The sequence below is a fragment of the Canis lupus genome, chromosome 1 (assembly GCF_011100685.1).
Source record: "Canis lupus familiaris isolate Mischka breed German Shepherd chromosome 1, alternate assembly UU_Cfam_GSD_1.0, whole genome shotgun sequence".
Lineage (NCBI taxonomy): Eukaryota > Metazoa > Chordata > Mammalia > Carnivora > Canidae > Canis > Canis lupus.
The window spans coordinates 52,403,503-52,429,957 of record NC_049222.1 but is presented as its reverse complement, the minus strand read 5'-3'; the positions used below and the strand labels follow the sequence as shown (position 1 = coordinate 52,429,957).

The following is a 26,455-nucleotide window of genomic DNA, read 5'->3' as shown; positions in this document are numbered from 1 at the left end:
TAGTTTTAATTTCTTGGACCCACAGGCTGTGATACTGACCTCATATGACAATGACCAAAAGAACCAAAAAGCCAGAACAAAAAAACCTACAAAACAATCAGATTTGTCTTTAAAAGCAAAGAGTTAACAATATACATAAAAGTTAACATGTTTTAAAATCAAAGGAATAACAGTATAATTTCTGTGAATCATTATCACTCATAACTTGAGTTAGAAAAATAAAACTAGTAGGACAGAACAGGATGGCTCACTGGGCTTACGAAACTGCCTAATAATTTGCTGTTAATATGACAGAAAAAAATTTCCAATCAAGTTGTCATAAAGGATTTTGAAAAAGATAGTCAAGCGATGCAGCATAAATGATATACACATAGCAATGTTCCACCACTGATTCTGTCAACACACCGAACCCTCTGAGAAGAAAGCCTGTTACACACAACTACAAGGTGCTCAAATATTCCTTAACTAAACTGACTGCAATCCAATCAAGACTTAATTTTAAAAGGCTCATTAACAGCATCTAGTGATAAAACGGACGCTCCCTTTTCACTGAAACTCATATCTCATTTCATTAGACACGGACAATTAACTCATCTTGGTATCAGATCTATGGCAAGTAATTAGCTTAAGTTTTACAGGTTACTTAATGTGTTCCTTTACTAATGAAAACAAAGGTTTATTCTCACTGGATCCATCTTTTTATTCCTCAAAGAGTGCCTCACCAATTTTAATAACTATACCTTAAATAAATAGAATTTTTATTTCAAATCCTCCCAATCTTTCTTAACAATTAATGCAGGCAAAACAGTGGCTCTATTCTGTAATAGTATCTTGAGATACTATCCAATCTGAGATAAACATCTAATTCTTATTGCATTGTTTTATACTTTTCTATCTTAAAATAAGGCTAAGCTGCTTGAGTTCCTAATAAACATATAATCAGAAACAAAACTAAAAAGTCAATATTGTAAAATGAATTTTTCCAAAAACACACACAGCAAAACTAAGAATGTGAGAACAAAGTAGAGAGGGAGAGAACACCATGGAGCTAGTTTACAGTTCTGTAAACCAGCAGATATTGTCAAAAGCTGGTATTTAAATCAGCGCTGTCTGGAAGTACAGAAATCAAGTGTGTTTAGAAACTTTTACAGCATTCCAACTGGATAATTCTTTCTGTTGATATAAAAAGTTTTAAACAGGATTGAATTTGTCTTTTTCATATTCTATGTATCTGATAATTTCATTATAGTTTACAAAAGGACTGGTCTACAATGGATTAGAATTGTTCTGTAATCGTCTTTTACAGCAGATTATTTGAAAAGCACTAATTTAACTCTTCAGAAAGGCAAGCCTTCTTTTCTCTTTAAAAAGAAACCTATCCATCATTTTGAGGTTGAATTCAAGTCCAAATCTCATAACATTAAATAAAAAAAGAAAAGACTACAGTTACTTGGGAATTAGTTTATAGCTACAATAGGAGACTTTTAAGACCTAAGTACCACGACCTCATTATGTCAAAGGCTCCAAGGTTTAAGAGATTATATTTGTTTTGAATTCAAAGTAGAATTAAGATAACAGGATCTAAGTTTCAAAGATACTGATTTTATCTCAACACAAGGAAGAACTTTCTAACAAACTTGGTCATTTGATTTTGGCCTTAAGACTCTTCTCCTTTCCACCTATCCCTTCTACTAATGCCCAGATAGCTTTTTTAGAACAATTAACATAGGGACACCTGGGTGGCTCAGTGGTTGAGCATCTGCCTTTGGCTCAGGTCATGATTCCTGGGTTCTAGGAATGAAGTCCCCCCACCCCACCATCGGGCTCCCAGCAGGGAGCCTGCTTCTCCCTCAGCATAGGTCTCTGCCTCTCTCTGTATCTCTCATGAATGAGTAAATAAAATCTTAAAAAAAAAAAACCACACATATAACTGCTTACCTTAAAAACATGAGTGCCACTGCACTGCTTTCCAAAAAAAAAAATATATATATATATAGTATTCAATTCCCTATATCCTCAGATCTCAGCCATGTCTCCAATATTGACACTGCCTTCCCAGCCATATCTTACAACTTCCACTGCAATAGGCCAACTATTGGCATGACAACATACACAGGTTGACCCTACTCGTATCTAGAATACCACTCCTCTCAACTGCTTTGTAAATTCCTGCTGTAGTCCAATTCTCTCTAGCTTTTCCTAAAACCTTCACCCTACAACAGAACTCTTATATACTTCCTTGACTTCCTTGACTTCCCACAGCACAATGTATAGCATCTAGTGGAGCATTTACTACATTGTATATTAATTCACTGTCAATACATCAGTCTCCAATGGATGAAAGCTCCTTGAGGACAAAAATCATAAGCACTGAAAAATATCTGCTGCCTGAGAAGGCATTAAATTAACTATGAAGTGGGACGCCTGGGTGGCTCAGAGGTTGAGCGTCTGATTTCACGCTTAGGGCGTGATCCCGGAGTCAAAGAATCGAGTCCCACATCAGGCTCCGTGCATGGAGCCTGCTTCTCCCTCTGCCTGTGTCTCTGCCTCTGCCTCTCTCTCTCTCTGTCTCCCATGAATAAATAAATAAAATCTTAAAAAAAAAAAAAAGAACTATGAAGGGAGGTAACAAAAATTGAGTAATAACCATTTGCAATATAGGAATTAAGTATCACAGAATTAAATATCACAAAGGTGGTTGGACTTCATGCCTTTAATAAGGTTCCTTCCAAGCCAGATTACACATTGTAATTTTCATAATCATTCTCCCAAACCAAATTCACAAGATTTATAAGAGAATCTGTAAAAGTTCCTACTTTCTAATGCATGAAGTCAAAGGTATCAATAAGAGGGGTGGGTGAGGCAGGTATGGAGTAAGGCAGGGATATAAAATAGAGAGAAAAGAACCATTCTTCACAGGGAATAAATAGCCTTTCCCAAATAAGGATTCCATGAGTGTATCAAGTCTTAATGCCTGGCCCAAGGCATAAATTATATGTAATTAACTTCTCTCCTACACACTGTATAATGATACTTGTTATGAGTCACTTTAAGTAAAACTGAAGAATTTCTATGTTCTGTGGTTCAGAAGAGGAACCCTAGGTGAGAAAGGCCATGTAAACTCTCAGAAAATCACAGCATGTTTCCTCTTGAAAACATTTTAAATAGTAATTAATTTCTTAGGCACAAACAGAAGTTTATTACAATTATAATGTACCTAAAAACCAGTTATACTATTTCAACTATGTCTAATAATTATTTATAAATGGATTGAATGGGAACTTAATATATTGCAAAAAAAAAAAAAAAACGACTGTGGGAAACCATAGATGGTTGCATTGCTTATATAAGCAATGACCTTTTACATACACATACATACACACAAATTATTTATAGAATACCTTCTTTAAAAGTGCCTTTAACAGATGTTCAATCTCCTGTATAAAATATAGAAGTTTAAGACTGCTGGTGAATCTACTGGGAAACTGGAACTCTCATACATTATTGGTGGTAATGCAAAATGAGAACATTATTAACTCCTGGAGAGAGAGAAGTTCCGCACTAGCTAGCAAAATACATAATGTGATAACACTTCTAGAATTCTATCCTGAAGATAAACTGCCAAGGCCATGTAAAAATGTACATAAAAGCTATTCAATGCAGTACTCTCCCTATGTGTAACAGCAAAAGCCTAGAAGCAGGGCTGCTTGGGTGGCTCAGTTGGTTAAGTGGCCACCTCTTGATTTCAGTTCAAGTCATGATCTCAGATCATGTGACAGAGCCCCATGTCCATCCAGTTCTTTGCTCAGTAGGGAGTGTGCTTGAGAATTCTCTTTCCCTCTTCCTCTTCCCCTTCCCACAACTCATACTTGTGTGTTCACTTGCTCTCCTCTAAAATAAATAAATAAATCTTAAAAAAAAAAACCCCACAATCAATCTAAATATCCATTAATAAGGGAATGTTGGAATAATTTATGGTATATACACACAACTAAATATATAAAGTTATTAAAAGGACTGTCTCAAAATATCCTAAGTAATCTCAGTAACATGCTGTTAAAGAAAAAAAAAAAAGGTACAGAAAAGTGTAATATGTATATAACTCCCTATAGAGTGAGAAATCACACAGACACACACAATTGTCATACTTATATCACTATTAATGTCAAAAAAAGAAATGTAAGGACAAACTGAAAACCAATATAAAAAATTTACCTGAATAGCAAGGAGCGGGAATATATACAGGCAACAGGGATAAGAGCCAGGTTTCTTTGAAAATTCCCTACTTATAGATTTGACTTTAAACCATGTAAATATTTTACAAGTAACAGAAAAATACTTTGAGCAACCACTAAAATTAGAAAACCAAGTGCAAATGAGCTTAATGATGTACCTGTGATACACTGATAAATTTGAGTGTTTTTAAAAGACAGTAATTTCAATCTCTAAGAGAATGTACCCTAAAAACAGTAAGAACTGGGGAAAAATGGTTATCACTGTATTGATGACAGTAGCGTTTGTATTATTATTTTGAGATTTTTATTTTAGAATAAAGCAAATGAGTCATTATTTTGTGTCTTTAGGAACCTGAATTTTCAGTGGGAAAGAAAATATACATATAAGAACAATTAAATAAAACACGGTAGCCCTGATTTTGAATGCGAATGACCTTGTATACATCTCTATTTCTGAATTTATGTATCTCCTAGCTGTGTCCTAAAAAGGTTTATAAATAATGAGTATCACTGAAGTCCAGAATGCCATCTTTAATTACTGATTTTCACTAAAAGGAACTAGGATTCCTTAAAGAAATAGCTGATTCCAAGTCTGGGGAGGAAAGTTCCCAAGATGATACCACACTAGGAAGCAAAGTTACTAGCCCCAAAGACTGGGGTAGCGTCAGGAGGACTTAGAAGAAACTTCAGGAGGTGTGCAATGACCAAACAACATGATCCTTAAAAACACTAACTCCAACAAACTGAAACATATCAAAATGCTTTAAATGAATTCATAATGATATTCAAAAAGGAAACAAGAAAAATCTCATTCTTTACCTTTGAAGGATTCCTAGGAATCAACTATTTTAAAACTAGTAAATAAAGAAGGGAGCTCAATTATTTAGTGAATTGACCAGGACAGGATAGTTAAAAATCCTAATTATAAGCATATCTACTATTATCCATGCTCTATAATGCATGTGAACATATATATGTGTGTGTGTGTATATATACACGTATATATACACATATATAAATGTATAATTGCAAGAAGAACAATCTATAAAAAGACATGCCAAAACTGTCAACAAGGGTAGTTTTAGTGACAGAACCAGGTGATGCCTTTTTTTCCAGATTATCTGTACTTTTAAACTTTTCAAAAATTATGTATTAACTAATTAAAATATATTAATCATAAGAAATGAAGTAATAGGACTTGAGATAATTAAGAAAAATCTAATGTGTATGAAGATATGAAAAAAATATTATGAAATTCTATATATTTTCCAATTATACAATATGCCTATTAACATTTCATAAATCATGTTCCACAAAACGCTGTATAACCTTCTAAAAACAAAATTAAAAATTTATTACAGATTGATCAGGTTTTAAATTCAAAGCCCATATTCTGATGAGAATGATTTACATAGTTCAATTTGAATGTTCAGTGAGATATGCATTTATATTTACTGGAGTCATCAGTGATGGGAGACTGGATAAGTTACGTCACTTCTTTAAGCCTCCAATCCTGTTAGAAGAGTAAAACTATGTTCTGAGGTTACTGCATGGTCTGAATCAGACATTGCACAGATTGTGAAAGCAGCTGATACCATCTGGCCACAGATATTAGCAGTCCTAGAACAGCCATCTGATCCCTTAAGTGCACATCCCTTCATTTCAAGCAAAGAGCTCTAAGCAGAATTGTTAAATCTCAATGGAAATTTCCAGAAGATACAACATTTAACTAACCTGGCTTTGATCAACTGCAGACAATTCACTCATCAACATTTTTGGCTGGGAGGTAGGAGTGGGAAACAGAAACACAAGCATGGATACTTAGTCCCCACTTATTCATGATAGGGGAGCTCTCAGAGAAGAACTAATGGATGTTGATGAAACAAATCCCCAAAGAATGCCCCCTACAACGCCACTCACAATAACTCCCAAAGGTGAACTTCATTTAGCACTTTAATATCACACCACAGTATTATCAAGTATCTAATTTATGCATGAAACACTCTTCTGTTTTAATGAATTACATGTATTCATCTGCTACACTGGAAACCAACCAGCTGACTCCACCTCTGTTTTTTTGAAGGTGAACCCATTCCCTCTAGTATGAAAACATTCTTCCCCAAGCTCTCCACATGGCCCCCTTAGCACTCTGCTACATCAATGGAAAAACTACCAATAAACACTTTCTTTCCCAAAAGTCACTTCTCTTGAATTTCTAATATGCTCAACTATATAGTTTTCTATCAGAAAATGGAATTAAATCCTTCCTTAAGAAAGAGTTCTGAAACTCAAGGAAATGACACACAAAAACAAAATTTCAAAATATATTATCCCTGAGAAAAAAACCAAAAACTTTAGAGAAGTTTCACAAACTATCTTATTACTAACTTCATAGTCAAAGTTTAGAACTACTCAACTTCTAATATTTCTGAAATTGGTATCACTCTCAGAAATGGTTCTTAGGTAGGAAGTAGTAAACCGCAGGATAGAATGAACACAGGCTGTAGGTTTACTGGGACTGCTACTCTTTGGCATGTGACCTTTGGCAAATTACTCAACCTTCCTGAGGCTCAATTTCCTGATATACAAACTAGTAATAATAAAACTCAGATCACCTCACACCTGTCAAAATAGCTAAAATTAACACAAGAGACAACAGGTGTTGGCAAGGATGTTGGGAAAGAGGAACCTTCATGCACTGCTGGTGGGAATGCAAACTGGTGCAGCCACTAGAAAACAGGAGGTGCCTCAAAAAGTTAAAAATAGAACTACCCTAAGATCCAGCAATCACACTAGGGTATTTACCCAAACAATACAAAAACACTAATTCAAAGGGATACACGCACCCCGCCATGTTTACAGCACCATTATCTACAATACACAAGATATGAAAGCAGCCCAAGGGTCCAGTGATTGATGAATGGATAAAATGTGATGTGTGTGTGCGTGTGTGTATGTGCACGCACGCACATATAATGGAATATCATTCAGACATCAAAAAGAGAAAGTTTGCCATCTGCAATGACAAAGATGGAGCTAGAAAGTATAATGCTAAGCAAAACAAGTTAGAGAAAAACAAATGCCATATGATTTCATTCGTATCTGGAATTTAAGAAAACAAACAAGCAAGGTGGTGGGGGGGGGGACCAGGAAACTGACTCTTAACTCTAGTCAATTACTGATGGTTACCAGAGGAGAGGTGTGGGGGGTTGGGTTAAATAGGTGAAGGAGATTTGGGAGTACACTTGTCATGATGAGCAGCAAGTGATGTATGGAATTGTTGAATCACTATACTGTACACCTGAAACTAATAGAACACTGTAAAAAAATAAAATGATAAAAAAATAATAAACTTACAAGTAGAAATTATGGGAAAAAAATTAAAACAGATGTGTGTAAAATACCTAGAATAATGCTTGATACAAATTACACACTCTACAAATCAAAAGAACTATCCATAAAAAGGCACCTGGGTGGCGCATCCAACTCCTGATTTCAGCTCAGGTCTGATCTTCAGGTCATAAGACGGAGCCCCACACTGGACTCCACATTCTACACAGAGTCTGCCTGAGTTTCTTTCTCCCTCTTCCTCTATCCCCTATACCCTCCCCTGCGTGCACTCTCTCTCTCTCATAAATAAGTCAATAAATCTTTAAAAAAAAAAAAAAGAAAAAAATTAAAAATAACTATTCATAAAACTACTGGTTTCCACTTGCTGACACCAGAAAAGCACTAGCTGAAACAGACAGGCTTTCCAATCTTTGGTCAGTCTCTTATGAAGTCTACTACAGTTCCTATTCCTTGTTCATGAGGTTTTAATCAGTACCATTCCACTGGGTATTTATATACAAAAACCAATGCTGTTACGCCATCAATAACTCAGAAGTAATATTACTCCAACAGAATAAAAATTAAAGTGGCATTTTTCATTCCCTTGCTTAAAACCAGCAGCTTAGATCAAATGGTACTGCTTATCTTGCCCAAAGAATAAAAAGCACATAGGGTTTATAATTTCCTCTATGTACAAACTACATAGAGGGGCTTGGGGATATCTATACCTTAATTACCTAACTAAACAGTCATTTATTTATTTATTTATTTATTTTTCAGATCCCACTCTGGCAGGTACTCATCAACCAGGGAAATGCTCCAAAAAATAGACATGCTTTCCCTTACTGAGTTTACCAGGCTAAGGAAGGATACAGATCAGCAAACAGCATTTCCCATATTTTAGGCAACCAGTAAATTAAGATTTTCTAGCTTTCTCAGCTTCTAAAAAAATTGACAACTCTGCAAGAAAGCTTAAAGTCAAATGGTTTTTCCTTTAAAACACCTGAAATACACTAAATCAGCCTAGTACAAAGATGTATTACATCAATACTACACTTTTGTCTCCATCTGTTTACCAAGTTCTTTCTCAAATAAAAGCCAAGCAACAAATGATAGCACTTTCCATTTGACTTTACTTTTATTAACATTTTTAGAAACTCAATAAATAGAGTAACTACAGCATAAACCAAAATGATTTGGTCAACAATTTATTATGTGTAGATTTACATTAAAATTATAGAAGACACTCTTGGTATTAAAAATATGTGCATAAATTGTTCAGATTCCATATACCATAATATCAAACATAAGAGGCCCATTCAAGTTAATTTGATATGCTTAAAGTATGTTCATCTGTAGCATTTTAATAAAACTAAAAATATAATCTGTGGCCAAATTTTTTGGTGTCGTATTTTATTGTTACTCTTGCATTATGAATAATCTGTAATTTTGTTATTATTTTGGCAGCCAACAGTAAAAATTTTAAAAACAGAATGTATAAACTGCTTCTCCTTGTGGTTAAGAACAATGTGGACAAGACAGATCTATGGATGCACCAAGCAACAGAGAAACAAAACAGAAAAACCATGAGAATATGGTATATTCAAAGGGCACAAAACAACAAAGAAGTATTCTCATTTCCAAAGCTTAAAACAGCAGTCCTCCCGCCCATATCTTGATGCATCAGAAGAGTTTAAACATAAAATGCACTATCTACTACCATTCCCTCTTATCCGCAGCTTTGCTTTCTGTGATTTCAGTTACCCATGGTCAACCTAAGTCAGGAAGCAGATGATCCTCCTTCTAACTCATCATCAGAAGGTCAATAGTAGCCTAATGTCACAGTCTCTATCATTCATCTCACTTTATCTCATCATGTAGGCATTTTACCATCTCACATCATTACAAGGATGGGTAAAGTATAATATGATATGAGAGAAATACTAGTCATATGACTTTTATCACAATATACTGTTATAATTATTTTATTATTGCTGTTAATCTCTTACTGTGCCTAATTTATAAATTCAACTTTATCAGAAGTATATATGTACAAGAAAATGCATAGTATATATAGGGTTCAGTACTATCTCCATTTTAAGGCACCCACTGGGGCACACCCCCCCATATGAATAAGAGGCACTACTATAATAGTGTAAAGATATAATTTATTAGAAACAGTCATTAACATTAATCAATCACTTATTATGATCCAAAACACTGTCCTAGGTGTTTTACAACTAATTTAATCCTCACCATCACCTTATCACTACTCCCATTTTTATACAGCAGAAGGAGATTAAGTAATTTGTCCAACATCAGAAAGCTGCTAAGTGACAGAACCAAGATTCAAACCTAGATAATCTTGTCATAAAGCTCACACTCTTAACTATTTTGTTCTGCCAAAGATAGGAGAATATGTTCTTCAGGCTAAAATTTCAACTCCAATCAAAAACAGAATTCATGATGTCTCATTACACAAGTTCCAAGCGCTAATCCTTGGTGTCTAGGAGTGTGTGAGCGGAGAAGGGGAGGGTCATTAGTACGGAATTAACAGAGGCTGAGGAGAGGGGAAAAACATGCTTCTTCACTGATTTATAGTTTAACTGATGGATATACTAATCTTAAAGATGTATTTGTCCATCAATTATCAATTTCATTTCATTTTTCCATGGCTCTTAAATAGCATTGCTCAATGCTAATACAACCATTAAGTGCAAACAGGAGAACCAAAATGGCACGGCAATGTAAGATTGCCACTCAGCTGATTCAGAAAATGCTTCAATGAATCTGAAAATGCTTTTCAGACTCTAATAAAAACTGTTTTAAATACAAAATTTACATTTGCTGAAGGAGAACTCCCATACATGCCTCAAAATATCTTTAAACTCAGCAGATAAGAACAGTATAGTTATAATAGGATTTAAAGATAATCAATACTGAGAATACCCCTTCCCCACCCATACCCAACTTTTTACCTATGAAGGTCATTGTCTGCAAGAGAAAATGACTGCAATCCAGTCAGGTGGTGGGAAAGTATAAATGAAATGCGGTGGAAGGTCAGAAAAGAACTATGTCAGGATGAAGTCAGAATACTCTGTAGATCTGGGGTTTGCTCCATAAGCTCCACAAAGTGTTTCAATGTACACACTCCAACATAAGCTGACCACAAGTCTATTACTTGATAGCCCTTTCAAGGCAATGTATTTAAAAAATAATACCCTCCCTGACAGTACATTTAATATTTGGCAATCAAATCTAGGTTTTTCTTCTTTTAAATTGAAGTATAATTCTTATACAGTGTTACATTAGTTTCAGGGGAAATGGACCTATCAGGTATTTGCTAAGTGAAATAAGTCAAAGATAATAATACTATGTGATTTTATTGATAGGTAGAATTTTTTTTAAGTTTATTAAAAAAAAAAATCAAATACTGAAAAAAAAAAAAATCAAACACTGTTTTACAAAGATAGACATTCAAAAATATTCTCCCTAACACTATCACGGACAACAGGAAACTAGGCAAAGTAAACCTTCCTAAAAATAGTATTTAAAGTATGTAGTTAGATATTCATTAATTAAACAAGCAGAAAAGGGACACCTGGGTGGCTCAGTGGTTGAATATCTACCTTTGATTCAGGGCGTGATCCCATAGTCCCTGGATGGAGTTCCCCATCGGGCTCCCCACAGGAAACCTGCTTCTCCCTCTGCCTATGTCCCTGCTTCTCTGTGTTTTTCATGAATGGATGAATAAAAATCTTTTAAAAGTAAAAAATAAAAAAATAAGAATAAAAAGTGGCAGGAGAGATTAAAAAAAAAAGAAAACAGGAACAATATACGTAAAAGTAGAATGTCTAATAAACTTATAATCAACACAAAATGTTGGTGAAATCTAAGAGGAGCATCATATGGCTAGTTATAGCTTTCTTTTTCTGTTTAATAGCTCTCTAGGTGATCTGACACACAGCCAAAGTTATTCATTTGATCACTTTCATTTCAATCTCATCACAGAAACATTTTAGATTTTTAAAACTTTTAATGACATCTTTATACATACAACATTAGTGTGTCTAGTTTCCAAATTGGTAGTTTCTCAACTATAAATACCAAAGTAAGTTAACATGATGGACTGAGTGATACCTGTGTCAGCTAAATGAAAACTCATGATAATCAACAAGAAATATCATGACAGTATCTTTAAAAAGTTCAAAAGTTTCATGAAATAATAAAATAATATGAACATATGCAATATGAACATATATGAAATAATATGTAGTGCTTTATGCACTAAAGATCTGGGTATTTTATTATTAGAATGTAAAAGTACAAGGAAATTATTCACATCAAGCCTTGCCCCCATGTTCAAGGACTTACCTTCTTTTTATCCCTCATCGAGCCTTTGCCTCGGACCATTATTTTACATCCCGTTTCTGCTTCAAGTTGTTTAGCAGTAAGTCCTCTAGGTCCAAGGATTCTTCCAACAAAATTAAACTGGGGGAAAAAAAAGTCACTATATATTACTCACTTGCTTGAATTTATAGCTCTCATTTTAAAATGTATTTTTACTTTGTCAAGTTAAATATTTTTAAATAAATCTTAGAGACTTTATAAATTTCTAGCCCAGCTTGAGGATATAATTACACGAGCACATTGCTCAGCATGAAGTTTCCTATGTATTAATACAAATCCTGAATTAGGAAAAACAGGTACTATACTGAACTGTCCATCAACATGCAATCTAAACCAGAATATGGTATATTAAAGAGTTTGACAAAATCTTAGATGCCACCCAAAACAAATCCCTTCTACAAGACTCTGTAATGTCACCATACAGGGAATTGTTCATTATGTTCGTTAGTAATTGCATTCTTTAAAGAGATTCTTGGGGGGAAAAATCTGGTCTCATTTATCTAAGAAAACACTTTCTCCAAAGAAAATTTTAGGGTTTTTTTTTTTGTTTTGTTTTTGTTTTTTAAGATTTATAAATTCATAAGACATACAGAAAGAGAGGCAGAGACATAAGCAGAGGGAGAAGTAGGCTCCCTGCAGGGAGCCCAATGTAGAACTCAATCCCAGAACCCCAGGATCATGACCTGAGCCAAAGGCAGATGCTCAACCATTGAGCCACCCAGGCACCCCAAGAATTGTAGTTTTGAGTCAGCTGCCATAACACCAATGGCCTAATTTGAATTCCACCCTATACTAAGTATTTCAGTCTTGACAGCATATACTGTTTGCACAATTTTATGTCTGCACCTTATTTTTCTTCCTTCTTTATTCCATTTCTAACTTTAACTTATACTACTAGTTTTGCAAGGAGCCTTAATTCTTTCCATGAGTAGGATAGTGATAAAAATAATATATAAATAACTGCCATGCCTCAATAAAAACTTCTAGTACAAAGGCCAATGGGAAACACAGACTGACTCTGAGTACTGAAAAGTAAAACTTCCTCTTTCACAGTCAACTGCACAAAAGACAAAAAATGGTTATTTGCCATCAATTCCACAAAAAGCCATGTTGGTTTTTATTTATTCAAACAGGTACCGATTCTTATGTTTATAGCTTCCTACTTTTTTCTTGCATTTGATCCTACTATTAGTATGACATTACATAAAAGTAATATGTTAACGTTCACTGCTATAAGAGTTTAAGAAGCTAAGGCATTGCTCCAATCTTCTGCACGCTATCAGCTTTTTACTTTCCCTCCCTAAAGCTGCTCACAAACACTGCCATATCTTATGGGTGATACGCAAATCAAAGATGAATAATACAACACATACCTACATGGGGAGAGAAAGTACTCTTCCTCAGAGGATTCTGATAGAACTTTTCCATCCCAAGACTCATAGACTGATCCTATAAGCGCTTGATCTAGCTCTACAAGATCCCCAATTCTGAAATTTACCTTTATATTCAAATGAAACTCCTTATCCCTGCCTAGTTCCTTGGTGTACAGTACTTTATCTACTCTTTAATCAACCTAAAGCCCTGTCATCAACTCAAGAACTATACCATTATTAAGTGTTTAAAAAACTCTAAAAGCACACAGATCCCAACTGGTATCCAAGCTACAGTAGTGAATAATAATTAGGAATTTGAAAGTCACATCAAGTAAGCCTGAATTATATAAGGAAAAGGATACTCTCTGGCAGAGCAGTACTGATTCGTCTGTGTGTGTACAGCACAATACATATAAAAGGTCCAATACAAGGTCTGGCAAATAGTGGACGATTAATAGCCTACCAAGTCCACTACAAATTCACTTTAGGAAACCTCAGGCCCTCAACTAAATACCCAACTTAGAATGTCCATAGACAGGGATATTGATCCATAGCAAATTTACTCTAGAGAACTCCAGAGAAACTTGATACTCAGAGTTCTGAAGAAAACCAGAAAGAAAAGGTGGAAGCAGTATACAGAACACCAACAAACAGGGATCTAACTTGTAGGTAACAGGCTTGAGTTTTTGCCTCCATAAACAGCATTTGGCTACCTTTTCAAAATTGACACTTCAGGTGATCACCTCAAACTGAAGCCTGCAGTGGATGAGCCCAGTGCATGAACACAGTTCATAATTCAAATGTTCAGCGCTTCACACTGAAATATGAATAGACAAAGCAGGTTCACCAAAGACTTGAGAAGGCTAACATGAAAGAAATAGTACAAAATAAAGAAGCAGGCCAAGGAAATGCTCCTTGAGGAAAAGACTATTCGTAAAGAAGATAATATCCAAAAAGAACTCCTTTGTAGATAGCGCTGAACTATTTCCTAAAAATGGTTACATAATTCCCCAAAGAAGAAAATAAGTATTTTTGATCTACTTCCTTTACAGACTTATTAACAATGTTTTGTTTTTTTAATTTTAGCCATTCAGGTGCACTTGCTCAATCTCTGAATTAGCATTCTCCTGATTACTAGTAAAGTTCATCATTTTTTCAGGTTTATTGACCATTCGGATCTATACTTTTCTTGAAACACAACTGAAGTTTCTAGACTATTTTTCTATTGTGTTATTTAGTGTTTCCTTAATTGATTTCTACTTTGTGGTTACATGTGTAGCAAATGCCTTTTCCCATGCTGTGGCTTGCCTAGTTGTTTGTTTTAAGATTATTTATTTATTTGAGAGAGAGAAAGAGAACACGAGTGCAGAGGAACAGGGAGAAGCAGATCCTGTGCTGAGCAGGGAGCCCAACACTGGACTCAATCCTAAAATCATCTCCTGAGTCAAAGGCAAACATTTAACAGACTGAGCCACCCAGGCACCCCTTGCCCTCCTAATTCTTTAATGATGCTACATAACTGAATTTAATTAGATTGAATTAATTTTAATGTAGCTCAGGTTATTTCTCTTCATGGTTAGTGAGGTCTTTCCCCATCTCAAGATCATCAGGATGTCTTTCTGTATTAACTTTTAGAAGCTTTAATGTTCTTTCACATTTCTACCCACAGTGTACCAGGAATTAATGTCTGTTATGGTACAGCTTTTTCTCTTTCCCTCACATGGATACCCCATTGTCCTAGCATTATTTTATTAAAAAGAACTATCCTTTCCCAATTTCTGTATGGTGCCATTATTGTCATAAATAACACCTATATATACTTGGGTCTATTTCAGAGCTATTTTATTACATTCATCTATTTGATTACCCATGCTTTAATGTCACACTGGATCAGTTATGGTAACTTTATAATAAATCTTGATGTGCAGGACAAAGTTATTCCACCTTGCTCTTACTCAAGAGTGTGTGTCTGCCCTTGGTTTCTGTACAGATTTTAAAACCAGTTGGTCAAGTTCCAAAATAATACTGGTGGTAATTTTAATTGAGATATTACAACAGAGGCTTCAAAACCATGAGCACAGTGTAATTTCTTCATTTGGCCAGGTCTTCTTTAATTTCTATCAAGAATATATAAGGCTTTTTTATTGTGACTTTACTGATTTTTGTTAGACTTATTCCTAGATATTTGGGAGTTCATTTTTGCTATTGTATATATTTTTTATTTCATTTGTTTCTTGGACATGAACACATAACTGATTGCTCTGTATTAAACCTTGTAACCAGCAGCCTGTTTCATTATTCTCATAATTTTTCTGTAAGTATTTCTGGATTCCTTACATAAACAAACCTATCACTCGCAAATAATGACTGTTACATATCCTTTTGCCTTCCCAACCATATGGCACTGGGCAATGCATGTGAAGTTAAAGTCAAAGTCAGCCTATCATCCTTCACTTGTTACAGATTTCAAAAATAAAGTTTTCAACAGTTCACCCTACAGCTCAAAGTAATCTGTACTTTTTGTAGGTATACTTTATGAAATTAAGTACTTCCCTCTATTCCTGAGTTTGCTAAAGGCTTTTATTTAAATCATGAGTGGATGCTTAAATTTATCACATTTCTTTACCATCTGTTGAGAAAATCATACTATTTTTCTTAATTTTGTTAGTACCAGTTGATTATAATCAATTATCAAATGTTAAACAACCTTACATTCCTAAAATAAACTCAAGGTGATCTTGATGCATTATCCTTTTCATAAATTGTTAGGTTCAGTTTGCTAGCACTTTGATGATTTTTTTAAAAATTTATATGCATAAATGGAATTGGCTTGTAATATTCCTTTCTCATTACATGCTTCTTGGGTTTTGGCATCAAGGTTATTCTGACTTCAAGATATGCTGAGATGCATTCTCTCTTTTTCTATTCTCTGGATGGGCTTGTAGAAGACATGTTATTTCTTCCTTAAATTTGAATAGAAAAAATCAGTGGTGAAACAACCTGGGCCTAGAGTTTTTCTCTGTGCAAGGTTTTTAATTATAGATTCAGTTCTTTAATTCAGGTTTTCTAGCCTTTCAAATGTCAATTTTTGGCAACCTGTATTTACCTAGAAATACATTCGTATTGTTTAAATTCTTAAATTTGTTGATGTAAAAGCTTAAGTCTAATTTTCTTCGCAGTATCTACAGAATCTGTAGTGATGTCCCCTCTTTCATTTCTGACTGGTTATCTATGTCTTCCTTGTTCTTTATAAGTCTTCCAGTCTTTTCAAAAAAATTTCCAGTCTTTTCAAAAAATTTACTTTTGCTTTTACTTTTACTGCCTGGGGTAGAAGGACTTACCCTTTACCCCCTTAAAGATGCCACTGCATTGTATGCCACTGCATTGTAAACTCGTAGCTCCTCTCAACCCTCAAATCTGGGCTAGCACTGTGACTTGCTTTTCCAATACAAGTAGTGGGAAGAATATTTGTGTTAAAAGCCTAAATTTAAATCTGTCTTATGTGCATTTACTCTGCTAGAGCTCTATTATTCCCATGCAAACAAGCTCAGACTAACCTACTGGAGAATAAAAAGACAAGTGATCCAGTCACCATCAATGTCTCAGCAAAGAGCCAGACAACTCATAAAAGGAGAGGCTCCCTAGAAAACCTACAGGTGACTGACTATAGATGCAGACCAGAAGAACTACTTTGCTGAATGCAATCTAAAGGACTAGCCTGCCAAAGAGATGTAAGAGCTAAATAAATGATGGTTGTTTTAACGTAAGTTGTTGGGATAGCTTATTATAATGCCACAAGAGCCATCTGATAGAATGATTCGCTTCCTTTTGTGGTTTCTCATCTTTAATAGAGTTCTATTCTTAGCTTTATTATTTCCTTCCTTCTACTTCTTTTGGGTTTAATCCGCTATGTTTTTTCAGCTTGCTGAAATGGATGCTTAGCTTACTGTACCTTCTTTTCTAATATATATATACGTTCAAAGCTTTAAGTAGTCCTCTAAACTGGTTTTATCTGCAAACCGAAGTTTTGATATGCAGTATATCCCTTATCATTCAGATCAAATAATTTAATAGTTATTGAATATTTAAATGTTTTTCTCATTTCAAACATAGGAGATTTCCTAATCATCTACTGATTTCTAAATTCTACATTATAATAAAAAAACATAGTGTGCAGAATATCCATCCTGCATGGTTTGTTCAAACTTTTCAGCAGAGCATAGGGCCAATTTTTCTAAATATTCCATGGATGCTCAAAAAAAAAAAAAAAAAAAAAAAAAAAAAAAAAAGCAAATTCTTCCATGATAACTTTTTTCTATTTTTCCTTGTAGTTCTATCTACTTTGCCTTTATATGTTTAGAGGCTGTGTTATTTGATATATACAAATTTAAAATTCTTTTTTTTTTTAAAGATTTTATTTATTTATTCATGAGACACACAGAGAGAGATACAGACAACAGGCAGAGGGAGAAGCAGGCTCCATGCAGGGAGCCCAACGTGGGACTCGATCCCAGGTCTCCAGGATCAGGCCCTGGGATGAAGGCAGCGCTAAACTGCTGAGCCACCCAGGCTGCCCCAAATTTAAAATTCTTGTAGCCTTTTACATTATGAAATTACTCTCTCTCCAGGAATACTTTTCGCCTACTGATATTCATATAGAGGTAAAGATTTTTTGTTTTGTTCTTCAAAGTGTCTTTTGTGATCCTATTATGCTTAATCTTTCATTATCCTTATATTTTAAACAGGATTTCTTTAAACAGCAACAAAATGAATCTGTTTCTTGACCAATCTTGTAATCTTTGAATTTTAACTGGAACACTGAGCCCATTTACAGTATGTGATTATATATACAAGCTTTACTAAAGTGCTAATTGCCTGACCTCTTTTATGTTCCTTTTACTTTTTTCTTGTCTTCTTGTGGGAGGTGGGGGTGGGGTCAGGGACACAGATGGAAATGAGCATGTTTTCTCCCTTTCTTCTTCTTTTTTTGTTAGCCTGAAAGTTACATGCTTGTCTATCCTAAACATGCATCACTGAATTATCAAGCACTAATGTTATTTTGTACTTTCACCTCTTTCCTATTAAATGCAAGGACCCCAGACTATTTAACACCATTTATTCCAAACCAATTTATATGCCATTAGGTGTTTTTCAAAATTTTGTATCTATTTTTAACTCAACAGATTATCACTCTATACAAATAATGTACATTTATATTTACCCACACATTTACCATTTTCATTGCTCTTTATTCCTTTCTGTATCTTCAGTTTTCCAAAGAATGTCACTTTTATCCATCCTAAAAAACATCCTAAGTATTGCCTTCAGTGAACATCTGGTAATGTAATCTCTCAGTTTTTCCTTATCTGAAAATGTCTTATTTTTGATGAGTATGGAATTCTTGTTTGACAGTTATTTTCTTTCAACACCTTAAAGACCCTTTATTTTGTCTGTTTTCCTCTGTCATATTTCTGAAAAATGAGCTATGAGTCTTGACTGTAGGTTCGAAGGTAATCTTTTCCCTCTTGTTCGCTTTTACAACTTTTCAACATTAGTTTTCAGAAGTTTTACTATGATGTGCCCAGTGGCTATGATGTGGCTTTTGTTTTACAGTTCAGTTTCACAAACCTCTGATGGCTTTATTGCTTTGGTTTGAAAGTTCTCAGCCACACTCCTCTCAAACACTGCTTCTGTGCCATTATCTCTTCTCCTAAAACTACAATTACATATATTAGACTTTCTCACAGTTTTCTTCTCATTTTTCACAGTTTTTCTATCCCTCTGCTTTTCCATGCTATTTTCTTCTAAGCTACCTTCTAAGTTCACAAATTCTCTCTTCAAATGCTCCTGTAAATCTTCTGGTAAACGTGTTAATTCCAGTTAAGGAATTTTTTTGTTTAATTTTTCTTTTACAGTTCCCATTTCTCTGCCATATTTCTCTAACTTGTCCTTTTTTCACCTTCTACATACTAAACATAGCTCTTAGAAAATCTAGGTATGAGAATTCTAATACCTAGAGTCCCTGTGGAGTTGTTCTTGTTTTGTTGTTCATTGTTTTCTTCAGATTTTTGTTACTGTCATCTTATCTTCTTGTGATTTGGGTTATTTTCTACTGGGTGCCAGACACTATACTTACTACATACATAGCTTTCAGAAATTACATAAGATCCAAAATGATGTTACCCTCTTCCAAAAAGGCTATGCATCAGCTTTTCCCAGGGACCTACTACTACTAACAATCCAATATCGTGTGTTAAAACAATTTGATGCTGACATGCACTGTCTGTGAGAACCTGGGAAATTCTGGTTCACTTTTACTCCCAGAATTCATACCCATCAGCATCCCTCTCCCCCAAGCAAAGACTGGGGATGAAGAGTCCACATAGATAGGTTATAGACTCTAACTTCTGTCCCCCAAAGTTTGGTCTTCTCCAGATTCAGAAAACATACCAAATGAAAGGTTTCTAAAACCCAGACTTATATCCTTGATTATCTGCCCTCGATCTTCCCGGGACTCTGATGAGTTCAGCAAATACTTCTTCGTCTTGTGTCCTATTTCACTGGAATTGTTCTGAAATACTAACTACAAATTTACTAGCTGATCTGAATTACCCTGGTATCTCTTAAAACAGAAGCCCACGGCATTTTTAAAGTTGTTGCTTGTCTTTTAATCTAAACAGATCCAGAAATAATGTAACTTCATATAGTATGGGGTAAAAATACATCAAAATGAGGGTCTGAGGAAGAGAAATAAGGTACATACCACAAAAAGTCTATCTATAGGCCTGGCCCTATGTTGGCTCTTCCTACTTATTTGCCATTTCCTAACTCTACCTTTTTACACAGTCACAGATTCTATAAAACTTCACCTGTCCCTGCCCTCCACCCCTGAACAGAAACAAGACTCTCCACATCCCATCTCCCCTCATTTTGTTTAGTTTGGGTATTTTTTTAGTACAACAGAAAATAGGCTTTCATTTTCAAATTCAACTCACTAAAACATTTATTCAAGGTCTGTTATGTAGTAGAGTATAAGAGATGTTAGGGATTTAATAAAAAAAAAAAAAAGAGGAGGAGGAGGAGGAGGAGGAGGAGGAGGAAGAGAAACTCTCCCTGCTCTCATGAAATCTGTGAAGATGCTGTTACTCTATTTGTTACCTTGACTGTTTCTTAAAATAAGCGGCCTTGTCATCTCTTTTCTCTCTCAGTAATAGCTGTGCTCTATATATCCTTTTCCAAGGAAACTCATGTACTGGACACACATATGGAAAAGAACGTCTAGAAAAATACATTATAAACAGAGATAATTTAGTGCTTCAAATAAGTGATATTTAGTTGGTTTTGATTTGTGTTCTTTGTCAAACTGCTTGGCATACACTTTGTGACATACACTTAAAAGATCCTTTTTGACACATCGTATTCCTTCACTTATTAAACTTTTACTGCCAGAACCACAGTGTTAAGATTAAATAGACTTCTACCACAACTAAGTAATCCTCACAATTATTATCTAAATAAAAAATGTTTTAAAACCGGTCACAAGCAACGTAATAAATCTGCAAAACAAAATTTTCCTAACCTAAAAAAATGAAACAATCTCTACTGCCCAAGAATCAACAAACTGGAGCTGAAGTGTGTTGAAAGTGCATACCACTGGGATTCTAACACAATTGAAACTGTCAAGGTCATCCTTCTCAAAATGCTGTTAAGTAGAGAATAAAAAAAAAAAAATTAATCATAGCAGCTGCTTTGTCTACTGCAACCAATTTCCAAGTTAATATCGTTTGCCTTGCATTAAAATTCATTCCATGTTGATTTATCATGCTAGTTCTGCAGCTTCATTCAATTAAAACAATGTCACAACACAGTCAAAGAAAATCATTTCAAATGGCCTGAGTTAACTGCAACTTTAAAGGCCAAAAAAGGGAAAGAAGAAAAAAGAGAGAGAAGAGAAGAGAAGAGAAGAGAAGAGAAGAGAAGAGAAGAGAAGAGAAGAGAAGAGAAGAGAAGAGAAGAGAAGAGAAGAGAAGAGAAGAGAGAGAAGAGAAGAGACAAACGAACAATCATTAACCCCACTGTTAAAGTACAGACCTTCTCTGTGGCTCAACACTTATATTTCTGCCAAGTGGCATGTTAATTTCTAAAGAAGAGGTTAACAATAATCATGTCTAACTAATGCTCTTAATTGCTGCTCATATTTTAAATAGAATTGATGTTTTTCACAAAGACAAAATACAAAGTAAAATGGCAAATCTTTCCATTAACTTTTTAAGAAATCTATAATTAAAGATAAAACCTTCTGACATTCTATCAAAACAAATAGTAAAACATGGCTTTCCAAAAGTATTTCAGTGAAACACTTGTAAGAAATGTTAAAAAGCAATTTCTGCTTAAAATTTTGTAAAAATAATTTTAAAAAGAACATGTGCTTCTTTGGATTGTTTTTTGTACAACAGATTGATAATCTTTTTAAACACCGTTTCTGGTATTCCTGAAGTGATTTTATAGTCAGACACCTTATAATCTTACATTACTTCATATGTGACATAGTTGGCATGAAACACACACACAAATGCATATTTGTTGAAGTCCTTCTTTTAGCAAATAACAAAAGATATACTAACTCTAACATAGTCAAAACTAGTGAGCCTATATTGTGCAAGTACATTAAGATGAAAGTAGTCATGGTTATTTAGCAGTACAACTGGTTTTATTTTAAAATACCAGAAGAGGGGCATCTGGGTGGCTCAGTCAGTTAAACATCCCACTCTTGATTTCAGCTCCAATCACCATCTCAGGGTTGTAAGACTGAGCCACATGTTGGACTCCGAGGTGGGCATGGAGCATGTTTGGGATTCTTTTCCTCTACCATGCCCCCAACAATGCACACTCCCCCTGCTTAAAAAATATATAATTAAAATAGAATAGAATAAAATAAAATACCAGAATAATAATTTGTTTGATTTATTGTTTTACTGATCAGCTCTAGAGTTATGGCAGTTAAAGAGAAAATATTAATACAGATTAAATATAGAAGTTTGCTGTGTCTACATTCACTGTGAATAGCACAATGTTCTTCCATATTCAAAAACCATTATCCAATACAGCAAAGAAGTTGCTCTTGTCATTTACGAACAAATGAAGTTTCAACACGTTTTTGATTTTCACATTCATCTATGATTCATTAATGCAAATGCAGAAACCAACCAATATTCATGTCAGAACTGTATACTCATTCATCAATTCTAATCATGGGTTTGCCCAGAGATAACAGAAGTTCAGCAAAAATCATGAAAGCATTCTGTAAAACATATATCCACACACCCCAAAAACAAAAAACAGATTGAATATATCAAAATGTCTTGTGTTTTGGGGGGAGATAATGTCTTATCCCTTTTCTGTCTCCATATTAATTCTAGATAAGCGGCCAATAAGTCTCCTTATGCTACATAACTATTACCTGAACCATTTTGTAAAAACTTCCATATATTAGGCCTTTATAAACATCTGCTAGTAAGTAGCACAATGCTATTCAAGAAAAGGCATTTACACCAGCAAATTTAAGTGTGTGTGTGAAACTACCAAACATGAAATTTGTAGCATATAAATCTGTATAATCTAAATTATACAAAACATGAAACAAAACATGAAATTTGTAGCATATAAATCTGTATAATCTAAATTATAGGAAATCTCCATCCTTTGAGTATAGATAAATTGGGAAAGAAGCTGAAACCACTCAAAACAAAAACAGGGGAATAAGATGATTTTTTTCTAGAAGCTAAATAACAAGTGCTTCAGAAAACAAACATTACTTAACCAATTAAAATAAAAATATGAAGGCAATGAAAGTCAACAAGAGTTTTATGACACAAGTAGATGATACAAGCATTTATGATACAACTTTTAACAGTGTAAAGTTCCAACTCTTATACACAAGGCCCCTTAAAAGGTCTCTACTTTTGAAACTTTTGTTTTTGCTGTTATCCTTATGTTTAGACACATAATTCATCATTCTATTAAAAAAATGTACTTTTTTCTTTAATGGCAGGTACTTTCAAGTTTTCTTTCCTGTAACACCTTTCCTTCTCCTCCTTTCCCTCAAAATATGTCAAATCCTCCTCAACACACAATACTGAACTCAAGTGTTCCTCCTCCTGTAATTTTCTGTATTCTCTGATTCCCAGAGACATTTGTTTTCCCCTCCAAAGTGAGGATTTCAGAGCACTATGTACCCATCTGCTTCACAGCTCTTATCACATGATACGCCATAATGCAGATGTCTCTTGCAGATCATTCCATAAGCCAGAAACCAGTATCTCATCCTCTTTATTATTTTTTTTTATCCACAGTGCCTCACACAATATAAAGCACATTGAAGAAGCTAGTATTTATTCAGACTGTTGGATGATACAATTTAAAAGCATTCACAGAAATCGTGTAGTGGTTTTTTTCATTCTCATGGTAAAAAACTAAATCACTCAGTCATATGCAGCAAAGAACTCTCAAACATTTCAGAAATTTCTCAAATGATAAGCCTGATAACACTGATCTCAGGGTAAATTCCAAATGACAAAATCAATGATGCCATAGAAACAAAATGTTATTTCCACTTTCCATTTCAATATGGAAGTATCATGAGTGCAATGACTATGTCATTCAACATTTCTTAAGTGTTGAGTACACTGAAGTATGTTTTACTATGAGTGCTCCAATATGAATGAGCTTCTATGCTTAGAACTTTGCATGCATTAAGTCACTTAATCCTCATAACCTTGCTGAAAAGACAGTTATCATTATCATTAATCTTTAATACAGAAGAAGTTACAAAAGTAGCCCCAATCCTAGAATACCTCGACTGAAGACAGAGTTTGGACACTTAGTCATAAGTATAGTATAATGCCTCTCTTCTGAAGACTTTAATCTATAAATCCTAAACACACCAGAAACTCACCTTTAGTTTCTGATTCCTGTTTAATCATTCAAAATGTTTGGTAAAAAGTTTTAAAAAACTCTCTTCAGATTCAAGTTTACTTTCAGAGTCCAATTGAGTTTTTATAATTTCTTCTCCACTTAGGGATCCCTGGGTGGCACAGCAGTTTAGCGCCTGCCTTTGGCCCAGGGTGCAATCCTGGAGACCCGGGATCGAGTCCCACGTCGGGCTCCTAGTGCATGGAGCCTGCTTCTTCTCCCTCTGCCTAGTCTCTGCCTCTCTCTCTCAATCTGTGTGTGACTATCATAAATAAATAAAAATTAAAAAAAAAATTTCTTCTCCACTTAGATCTCAAAACTTATTATTACTATATTACTATTACATAACCACACCTTGCTATTTTCGTGTCTTTTACTGATTGGGATCATTCCTTAACAATCATCATATACATCCTCTTTACCATAAATGATACTTATTTATATGAGTGAAAACCTTTATGTGATTATCACTTCATCCACATATCTCCATGAAAAATGTATAACTTCAAAAAAGAGAAAGAGAAGAATATGATTATTTGAGTCAAAACTGAGCTTAACAAGTGTCACTTCAAACTCTGAAAATAAATCTAGGAGATTAAATGTCTCGTTCTGACCTCAGATTTCAGATTACAGATACTATCTAAGGCTCTTTAAAACTGATTTAAATTTTGCTGCATAAACATTATCAACCTCATATACTATTTCAAAATTACTAATTCAGCTCTTATTAAAGTAAGCTGCTTTTTCTGGCACAAATTTTAGTCACACGTGACTTTTACACCACCCTATTTCAATGTTCCTACACTGTTAAGAGCAGCGAAGCTTACAAACACTTTTGATCATTTCTTCGGTTAGTACAGTGTGTTTTTCATCTGTTACTCCTGATTCCTCTACAATATTAAATTATAAAATCTTGCCCTGTAGTCTCTACTTTAAATGAATAGCACCACTAAGCAAAGTCCTCTCTCATTCTTAGCCTCCACATATAAGAAACTAAGATATCTTAAAGTTTTCATTATTTAATCTGTCCCCTAGTCTTTACTTCAATTTCACCGCCTTAGTTCTCTTAGTCCTTGATACTCTATTACAGGATTACGCCTCTAACAGTATTGTGAGGGCAGGGATTACATTTTTTCATATTCTTGTGTCTGGTGCCTAGAACAGGCCACACACATTTCTGAAATAAAAGATTGATGCCAAAATTTTACTGGTTTATACTCAGATCTCCTCACCTTCATGTTTCTAATTACTTTTCAAATTTTGGTTTTCTTTCGTCTTAATCTGTTAAAATTGCAAACTTAAACTGCTTTCATACAACTTATTAAAAAAAAAAAAAAGGTAAAAGCTAATCAAAACAACCAATGCTCTCTAACCCCAAAGAATACAATACAGATACATTTCTTTAAAGCTTAATTAATTCCTTACAAAATAAGAAAGAAAAAATTATCATACCAATATGAAAAATGGAGATGGCTAAGTTCATGCTAGGTAGGTTGCTTACCCGATGATATTGTTTTTGGACTTGGGAAAAACAGTTTTCTATAGCAGGTCAAAACCAGATTTTAGGATGTACCTAATTTATTTACTATTTGTTTTAAAGGTTTGAATTTACTAAGACACGTAATGCTTTCCTTATGAAATAATTAAGTGAATTTAGTTCCAAGGCTAGTTTTTGAAATGTGTGATTGCAATGTTTTTCAAGTTAAGGTAGGTTCCATCAAAAACTAAAGTAGTTCTCCGCTCAAATTCAAACCAAAAGTAAGTATAACTGATGAATTCATTTACTCATAAAATAAATTTAGGTCATCTACTGTAAACAAGAACTAAGATAGGTAGGTGGTCAAGCTCAAGTGGTATAACCTTCAACTACCCCACAACCCATTCTGTTTGCCAGTTTGGGAGGGAAGACGGTTAGGATTAGGAAGACTGCTTTACTCACTTCCAGGCCATAATGCTATCTCAAGATGGGCCAACACAGATCAACATCTCAAACTTTCATTTAATATCTAACAGAAATACCTTGATATTTCTGAAATATGAATAGCCCTGAGAATTAGGTTTCTCTCTAATTTTTGTATTACATTCCTTTGGTTATCTCAAAGACGATCTTAAGAGACATAGAGGTTAGATATCAGT

General features: G+C 34.4%; 1 protein-coding gene across 1 annotated transcript in view; it reads right to left on the bottom strand.

Moving 5' to 3' along the window:
• Positions 1-26,455, bottom strand: part of QKI (QKI, KH domain containing RNA binding) — a 155,180-nt gene that overhangs the window by 81,578 nt on the left and 47,147 nt on the right. The window contains 1 exon segment of the mRNA NM_001003021.2: positions 11,940-12,056. Within this exon segment, the coding sequence (NP_001003021.1) occupies positions 11,940-12,056 (117 nt within the window).